Below are 9,351 nucleotides of genomic sequence, written 5' to 3'. Positions count from 1 at the left end.
ATAATAACTCATTCATTATGATAAATCAAATGAGTTAGATCACTGTCTAATTATCGTTTCTATGAACGATAAAAAAATGTAAGTACAAAAAAAAAATTAGAAGAAAAAGTTAAAAAACTTACTCTTTAAATTTAGTTTTTTTTTTTAAAATTCAATTAAATATATTTTTAAAAATTATTTATTTTTCCTTTTCCTTCTTTTTTCTTATCTTATTTTTTTGGTTTACATTTTCTTAGCTTATTTATTAAACAAATTGAATTTATTTTTACAAAACACCAAAGAAAAAGCGATAACCCTCTCTTCCCAAAACCCCCAACATGAACTTGAAAACGCAGAAAGCTGATAATAATAAGTTGATAACCACACTACTGCTATTGGGACATTCTTCTCAGTTCACTGAACTAAAGTGAAGAAGTGCGATAAAATAACAATAGATGAGCATAGTGAAAACCTGAAACTCTTTCTGTATTCCTTATCATTGTCAAAACATGAATTCTCAATTCGCAAACACTATCGATATTAAGCTCCAACTCCCAAAACCCTTCTTCCCTCGCAAAACCCCTTTCCCCCAATTTCCCCACTCTTCACCTCGCTTTCTCACCACCAGATTCTTCCCTCGCAACTTCACGAATCGATGCAAACTCAGAATCACCGCATCCAATTCTCCTTCCGACACAGCCTCTCCCAAGCAAGAGCAAGAACAAGAACAAGACGCCGAATCCGCTCAACTATTCGAGGTTCGTCAAAAAAAGAAAAAAACGAATAAAGAAAAAGAGAACAATTTAACGAAGTTCTGGAAATTGAGAATTCAGCGTTTTATATATTGTATGCACTTTTTTTTTTGTAACTTATTTCATTGGTGCAATGCAATGCAATGGTTTTGCTTTTTCACGCACGTGCGAATATTTGGTTTGGAAGTTGTGAGTTGATGAGAAGAGTGAACTGTGTGCAGAAACTGAAGGAGACGGAGAGGAAGCGGATGAATGAGTTGGAGGAATTTGACAAGAAGGCGAATGTGCAGTTAGAGAGGCAGCTTGTGATGGCTTCTTCATGGAGCAGAGCTTTGTTGACTTTGCGTGGAAAACTGAAGGGAACTGAGTGGGATCCTCAGAATTCACACAGGATAGACTACAGCGATTTTTTAAGACTTCTTGACTCTAACAATGTCCAGTTTATGGAGTACTCTAATTACGGTCAAACAATATCAGGTGGGGATTTTTTGTTCCTTTTCCGGGACTATAAAGATTAAATAAGAAAAAGAGATTCTATAGAAGTTAAGTGCATAAGTTTATTTTAACGTATGTGAGAAGCTCAGTTCGTTTTAACTTCTTATTTTTTTCTCCTATAAGTGCTTATGGAAAAGTTTATCCAAACAGGGCTTATATGCTATGCTTGACAGGAAAGTAGTTGGCTAGTTGTTAGGAAGATGTTTAGAGGGCATTAGTTTGACTTTTGGCTTTCTGATGTGTATATGTTGTAGGCGGATCTTATGATAGTTAATGCGGATTGTGTGGGTGAATGTAGAAGTTAAGTTGAAAGAGAACACAGAAGAGTCTGGTTTATTTTATTTTTTCATTTTTGTCAGTTCTGAGTTTGATTTTTTTGCGTTACGTGAAGTTATTAATGTTGGGCTGCACATGCTAGTTGGTTGATGAAATTAATTCGTGTTTGTTGCCATTTTTGTGCATAATGCATTGCTGTCTGTTTGAGAAAATCTAGTCTGATTGAAATGTGGTTTTGCTCAATATTTGCTTCCATGTTTCTGCAGTTATTCTACCATATTACAAAAATGGGAAACCAATAGGAACTGAAGGGAATCCTAAGGATATTATTTTTCAGCGCCATCCAGTCAATAGAATGCCAATTGATAGTTGGAATGATGTTTGGAGAAAGCTACATCAGCAAATTGTAAATGTTGATGTCATTAATGTGGATGCCGTGCCTGCTGAAATATACTCCACTATTGCAGTTGCAGTCATATGGTCTATGCGTCTTGCTCTGGCTGTTGGATTTTATGTGTGGATTGATAATTTGATGAGACCAATATATGCGAAGTTGATACCTTGTGATTTGGGAACTCCTGGCCAAAAAACTACGCAGCCATTAAGAAGTCGTGCACTTGGATCTCTAGGCCAGAGTCGGTAAGTGGAGAAATTTTCTGTATGTTTCCTGTTCTATTTCCTGTTGGTTGTCAGGAATTTCAGTTGTGTCATTTATTATGAGTTTTTTGCTGCTTGATTGTTAGGACTATGGTAAAGGGGGAGTTAGTTACTTAAGACAGTTAGCCTATTTATTAATTAGGGGGCTAACCGGTTAAATTAAATAGGACGATGTAAGGGGAAAGGATTTCATTCTATGGGGTATCATTTGTAAATTATGCATTACCTCTTTGTAAAGGGGAAACCTTTGGAGGAGAGATTGATCTCCTATTCCTTGTTCTTTTCATTCTATTCAATAAATCTTTATTTTCTTTCCGATTCCTAATTCTTTGTTGTCATTCAACTTATAATTAGGATTTGCAAGAGAAGATTTCTCCTCCTTGACCTTACTCAAACAGCTAATGCCTTTGGGTTAGGCGGTTTGTTATTAGAGATTTAGAATCAATTTGTGGGGAAGGGAAATATGATTTTCCTACTTTTTCCTTCTTTTTTTCAATAAATTGAAATTCTACTAGAATCTGTCAGCAATGCCCTTTACCTTTTAAGATTTCAAAGCTAAAGAGGGGATAGGCTACTTAGTTACTACTACTGTCAGAAAATTATCTACAATTTTTTTTTGTTTCATAAATCATGTCCAAGTTTGGATTAGTCGGTAGAATATAACTACTTACCGTTTAAATCCTTAACACTTTGCAACTGCTTCACTGTAAACATGTGGGTTTGCATTAACTTTACTATTGCATAAATTATTTAGAACTTAGAAGAGATGTACTTTTCAATTAAACTTTTGAGGGTTGAATTTGTCCTTGTCAAATTTCTTTTGGATATTTGTATGGGGAAACGTAAGGCAAAAACACTGCCTTCCCGGCTTGGATTTGCCAAACCATTTTTGTTTTTTTTTTTTTTTCACTAGATATATGGAAAGTTGTTGTTGCTGATATAGTCGTGTCTTGGGTCTTTGCTTTGCTTTATCTTTATGATATTTAGGGCGTGTTGAGTTGAGGGATATATATAGTATTGCAAACCTTATACATTATAAAAAATGTGGTTTTGTGTGACTGGTCCTTGACAATGGGTTATGCGTTAAATATTGTTGAAAAGTTTTAATTTGCAAATTCTTCAAATAAAAAGAAAACAATAAGATTTTGACAACCAATCTCTTTACACTCAGAATCTAATTATTATGCTTTTCCCTCAGGGCTAAATTTATATCTGCAGAAGAAAGAACTGGTGTTACATTTGATGATTTTGCTGGCCAGGAATATATAAAGAATGAACTACAAGAGATTGTCCGAATTTTAAAGAATGATGAAGAGTTTCAAGACAAAGGAATTTATTGTCCAAAAGGTGTACTTCTTCATGGGCCTCCTGGAACTGGTAAAACTCTACTGGCTAAAGCTATCGCAGGTGAAGCAGGGTTGCCATTTTTTGCAGCTAATGGCACGGATTTTGTAGAGGTGTCGCCTCATCTCTACATGTTCATATTTATCGAATAGAAATTTGCAAGAAGTAGAACTTTGGAATTTTCTTTTGTTCAATATCTAAATCCAAAGCCATTATATTTTTTGAAGGATGAGATTGTAGATAAAATTTAGATAAACACTAATTTTGGTCCTACAAAACTACCAATGTCATCATTTAGTTCTTTAATAATAGGTTAAAATGGCCATCCAGTGTCTATTTTTACTTCATATTGGTCCTTCAAATTGACATTAAAGGACCATTTTGATATTTTATTATTAAAGGACCAAATTGATGACACTTGTATCTTTAGAGGACCCAAATGTGTTTGTTCTAAAAATTAACAAGGTTAACTGGGGACCTTATCTTATTAATCAATAGTTAATGATATGGGATTTATTGTTCCTCTTTCAATCAATAAACAGTTAAACACAGACAATGAGATAAATATGACACTAATTAGAGTGTGCTAAGTACTAACTATTTGTATCTACACCATGTGCTTCAGAATATTCTTTTTGTCTAAATGAGTGGAATGTATCATGACTTGTACCCATGAAATGTGAAATGTTGCATTTATAAGGCTTGTCCTAATTTTGTTTTACTTTATTAATTTGGAACTTCAAAATTAAATGAAATTGGCTCATCTAATCTGTCCTTTATCCCCAGATGTTTGTAGGGGTTGCTGCATCCCGTGTTAAAGACCTTTTTGCAAATGCAAGATCATTTTCACCTTCTATAATCTTTATTGATGAGATAGATGCTATTGGTAGCAAGCGTGGAGGCCCTGACATTGGCGGAGTAAGATATGAACTACTTTTACATTGGTTTTTGTAATGCTTGTACAATATTATACTGTAAAAAATATTAATCATCAAATACAAGAGAAACCATCTCCACAGGTAATATTAATCATCTTGAAGGACGAATTATCTTAGAGGGGGGTTTCACCTATCTTGTTAGCTTATCTGTACTTGTCTTTTCTAGTTGGGTTTGGCTCATCAATGCCTTTGTAATTTCTTGTTATGTATTTCAGTACACCTAGTACTGAATCTTATTATTAATACAATATATATTTTTGCTGTGCAAAAAAAAAAAGTTACATCTAATAAGTATTAAGTACTAATCACCTGAGTCAGTTACAATTAATACAGTAACACTAGTTGTTAAACATGTGCTTAATTTTAACAATTTATTCTAGCAGTATAAAGAATCACGACTTCTTGGGATCATCAGCGTGATAAGTAACAAAGAAAAGAAAACTACATATTTTCACGTGTTCTGATTTGTGACATTTATTCGCTGTAGTGCAATGGATTTTTAATATAGACATGTTTTAGAAGGTACTGAAAAGTTTTGGTTAGCTAGAAATTTTATGAAGTATAGTGATATTGGAATTTCATCCAATGTAATTTAAAGACCTTGGTACTTTTGGGGCTATCCTGATGATTTTTTGTGTCATGCATGATTGTTGATAAACGTTCCATTCAGAACCTGTGCATTTTTTCTAGGTTAGGGCATGTTGTATTTATTTTCTCGCTTCCCAGTTCTCTATTGTCCTTTCTAAGGAAACCTCTGTAATTACATTATATAGGGAGGTGCTGAAAGGGAACAAGGTTTACTTCAGATACTGACTGAGATGGATGGATTCAAAGTTTCCACAGCACAGGTAAGTTTTTAATTGGTTGCTGGGATCATATAGATATTATTTGATATACTGAACTTGAATTTCAGGTTCTCGTGATAGGTGCCACAAATAGATTGGATATTCTTGATCCTGCTCTATTGAGGAAGGGTCGTTTTGACAAGATCATTAGAGTTGGTTTGCCATCAGAGGATGGAAGATTTGCCATTTTGAAGGTATTTTACCCCTGCAACTATTATTTGCTGAGATCCTGTTTTCCTCCAGTATTTCATCATCTTTAATTTACTTTTTCTCATTTCTTTATGATGCACACTAGGTGCATGCGAGGAATAAATTTTTTCGCTCTGAGGAGGAAAAGGAGACTCTACTTAAGGAAATTGCTGAACTGACAGAAGATTTTACTGGGGCAGAGCTACAAAATATACTGTAAATAATTTTTGGGGGACATTGCTTTACCAATCAGTCTCGAGAATATAGGCTGATATTATCATGAATTAAATGACAGGAATGAAGCTGGAATTTTGACAGCCAGGAAGGATTTGGACTACATTGGACGAGATGAGCTGCTTGAGGCATTAAAGAGGGTTGGTGGTTTCTTAGCTTCTTTCTGGCTGCGCCATAATATTCTCTCATATGACATTTTCATTTTTCAATCTTCTTTGGTGCAATTCTACACTGTCTGATAAATCTTATGGATTTGCAGCAAAAGGGAACATTTGAAACAGGGCAAGAGGATAGTACCGAAATTCCTGAAGAATTAAAACTGAGATTGGCATACAGAGAAGCAGCTGTTGCTGTTCTAGCATGTTATTTTCCCGAGCCCCACCGTCCTTTTCTTGAGGTCACTATTTCTATGTTGTTTAGCAAGTTTCATGTGTGTGTGGATACATGATTATTTCAACTGTATCACTGTGTGTTTATCTTTTGCAGACTGATATAAATTCTATCCGCAGCCAGCCAAATATGCGTTATGCTGAAATTTCTGGCCAGGTTTTTGCAAGGAAATTAGATTACATAAACTCTATAGTGCGTGCTTGTGCTCGTAAGTTGTTTTGATTTTCAGGTCATATTGAAAAGTCTTATTCGAAATCTATAGTAATTTGATTTATGAGATTTTCATCATTTAGATATTGTTCTTTAAAACATTTCATGTTCTGTTTCTTGAATAATAATTATCTTAGATTAAATGACTTATCAGTAGTAATAGTACGAGGACTGCATTGTGATATTATGTCATTGTTATACAAAAGTTTTTTATTTTGGTTTGTAATGTCCTTTCAGTTTTATTGCGGCACCAAATTTATATCATAATTTTAATCCCCTGCATAAATGATTGGTTTTGATGATATTTGTTAAGGATCCTAGCAGTGGGTTCAACATGAGAACATCCAAAGTAATATAAATTATTTTGTTCACGAAAACCAACAGAGACAAGGTTCTTTAATGTAAACTTAAATTTGTATTTTGTATGCTCTTTAACAGAAGAATACACAGAACTTTCTGTAGCTAGCTACAGAGAGGATTATCTAAGATTGGTACTTTGGTTATTGAACTTTTTTGCTTATTGAAATTTGTTTGTAGCAAGAGTAATTGAGGAGGAGATGTTTGGGATTGACAATTTGTGTTGGATCTCTGCAAAGGCAACATTAGAAGCTTCAAAGCGTGCAGAGTTTTTAATTCTGCAGACAGGCATGACTGCTTTTGGGAAAGCATATTACAAAAACTATAGTGACCTTGTGCCCAGTGTATGTTTGTGGGATCTTACAGCTTGTGCTTCAATACACACATTCTTTCCCTTAACAAAATTGTTTTATGAGCATAGTTGTATCACAACTTATGTTGAAGAGTTTTTGTACAGCTTGCAATGAAGCTTGAAGCACTTCGAGATGAGTATATGCGTTATGCTACAGAGAAGTGCTCATCTGTGCTAAAAGAGTACCATTTGGCTGTTGAGACAATCACAGGTCTGGTCGTCTTGTGAATTTTTTGTTAACAAATGAACTATCCCTTCTGGGAGTTATTTGGATTAGTTCATGATAATTAATACCTGCTTTTAGGATTTAAGTTTTGCTTGTTTTGCAGATATTTTGCTTGAAAAGGGGCAAATCAAAGCTGAGGAGATTTGGGACATTTATAGGGGTGCTCCTCGTGTAGCTCAGGTTATATCTTAAACTAAAGTGGAGCATGTTGTTCCTATTTTATCAGTAGCCTGCCATTAACATTCTTATATGTGTGCTTGTGTGTGGAATTTTGATATTTTCTAATGACACACATATTTGGTATATAATGCATGATTTGAAAGTATTCTCACATTTCAAGATAGTGATTTGACAGATGTTTATTACTTGTAACTCGTAAGTCAGTCATATGTAGGATTTTTTAAGCGATATGAACTTAAAAAAGTTTTTGTATGGCAGGCTCTACACACAATTTTTTATTCTTTCTTTTTCTAATATCATTCTCCTTGGTTTGAATAAATGATAATCTTTTGAGATTCTATTTTTTTCTTGGGTCTTGTTTAGCCTGCTGTCAGTCCAGTTGATGAATTTGGGGCACTGATTTATGCTGGACGATGGGGAATCCATGGGATCAGTCTTCCCGGAAGGGTTACATTTGCGCCAGGCAATGTTGGATTTGCGACCTTTGGTGCTCCTCGCCCTACAGAGGTATATGTCAAAACCTTGTTTTATGTAGGCTGCCATAATTTGTCATACAACTGATTGGTGCTCTTTCATTTTTCCTTGTTTTACTGCAGACACAAATTGTTAGTGATGAAACTTGGAAATTAGTAGATGATATCTGGGATAAAAAGGTTCAAAACATTAAAGATGAAGCTTCAAAGGTGATTGAAGAAGAGAAGGAAAAGCCACAACTTTTGATGGCAAGCCATTTTCTTTGAGAGGAACTTAAATTTGACCTACAGGTTTGTTGGCCTTTTATTGTATTCCAATTTCAATTCTCTCTAGTGTTCCTAATTTTGGTTTTGGTTGTAGTGAGTAATGGAATAAGGTGACGATTGGAGCATATTTATTTAACTTCAATTGCTATTGACAGATGCATCTATTAGGAAAAAAATACAAACATCAATTATGTTGCAGAAATAGCAACAATGGGTCAAAATAATTATGCTTGTTTTTGCTCCTCTGATCTAATTTGCACTGTAAAATTTCATGCTGTCCTTCTCTTTGAGAAGCTGCACCATCAGGATGCTATCCTTCGCTTTGCCCAGAGCTCTTTTTCAGCATGAATATCAACTTGGAATGCATATTATCAAAATGAAGATTGATACATTCTCGAACTAGCTGAAGGGTACCTAAAAGACTCATTCAAATCATTCAATTTTGTGAACGAGAGACCTTTTTTTTGCCACAGATGAAGCACCGAGGGTTTTGAACTGAGCTGTTAAGTTAAATGCATTACTACCCACATTGTAATTTATCAGAGTAAATGTATCAATTATCTCAAATGTTTCTATATAGTTGTTACTTTGTGATCGTAGTTAATGATAAATTAAAGGGTGAAAATTGTTGCACCACTTTTCCTTTACATGCTTTTTTCATCACCAACCCTGCACAGTAGACAGCGGTTAGCCATATCTAATGATGTAAATGATAGTGATGCACACCAAAAGTGATGTGCCTAAATTATTACTCTGATATTGATTGAGTTATACATCTTACTTTGTCGAATTTGAGTTGAGGATTGTTAGAATTGACTTGGCTAAATGCTTGATTCGTTGCAAGGGTCTTTCGGCTACTGCAGCCCTGCACTGAGCTGAGCCCACTGTATTGTACTCACTCTTTGTAGTCTAGAATTTATTAATAATAAATAATAATAACTATTACTATTGTCGTTTAACTACTTATAATTAATTATGTTTTCGAACAATCACGAATATATGATGGTTTCTTTTTAAAGAGTTTAATTGTTATTACATTTCTAGTTTATTTTGTCAACTAATTAAAAATTATTCTTGATGATTTTCAAAATAATTATACAAAAATGAACATTATCAGATATTATAATTTACGATTGTGTAAAATACCTTTACACTATAAATGCATTTTAATTATTTGTTTTAAATTC

The 9,351-nt window shown here is 34.2% G+C and overlaps 1 protein-coding gene across 2 annotated transcripts; it reads left to right on the top strand.

The window, feature by feature from the left end:
- Positions 1–308: 308 nt before the first annotated feature.
- Positions 309–8,789, top strand: LOC100804743 (probable inactive ATP-dependent zinc metalloprotease FTSHI 4, chloroplastic). Of its 2 annotated transcripts, none has more exons than XM_003527996.5 (17): positions 309–737; positions 953–1,208; positions 1,769–2,141; positions 3,358–3,616; positions 4,290–4,421; positions 5,215–5,289; positions 5,355–5,480; positions 5,582–5,691; positions 5,771–5,849; positions 5,969–6,106; positions 6,196–6,307; positions 6,847–7,010; positions 7,124–7,229; positions 7,348–7,424; positions 7,788–7,931; positions 8,021–8,188; positions 8,459–8,789. In XM_003527996.5, exons 1-16 carry the CDS (start codon positions 489–491, stop codon positions 8,162–8,164), a joined length of 2,544 nt encoding a protein of 847 aa, XP_003528044.1. In that variant the 5' UTR covers positions 309–488; the 3' UTR covers positions 8,165–8,188; positions 8,459–8,789. The 2 variants fall into 2 exon arrangements, with proteins under 2 accessions (XP_003528044.1, XP_006581763.1); XM_006581700.4 differs by lacking the exon at positions 8,459–8,789 and adding an exon at positions 8,320–8,337.
- The last annotated feature ends 562 nt before the right edge of the window (positions 8,790–9,351 follow it).

The sequence above is a fragment of the Glycine max genome, chromosome 6 (genome assembly GCF_000004515.6).
Source record: "Glycine max cultivar Williams 82 chromosome 6, Glycine_max_v4.0, whole genome shotgun sequence".
Taxonomy (NCBI): Eukaryota; Viridiplantae; Streptophyta; class Magnoliopsida; order Fabales; family Fabaceae; genus Glycine; species Glycine max.
Note: the sequence above shows the minus strand (reverse complement) of the source record. Positions and strands in the feature narration are given on the sequence as shown.

Bases quoted from the DNA above. Each gene is read 5' to 3' on its own strand.
- LOC100804743 (XM_003527996.5), top strand. From the start codon at position 489: ATGAATTCTCAATTCGCAAACACTATCGATATTAAGCTCCAACTCCCA. The intron at 738-952 runs GTTCGTCAAAAA...AACTGTGTGCAG, and splicing joins AATCCGCTCAACTATTCGAG to AAACTGAAGGAGACGGAGAG. The intron at 6,107-6,195 runs GTCACTATTTCT...TATCTTTTGCAG, and splicing joins CCCACCGTCCTTTTCTTGAG to ACTGATATAAATTCTATCCG.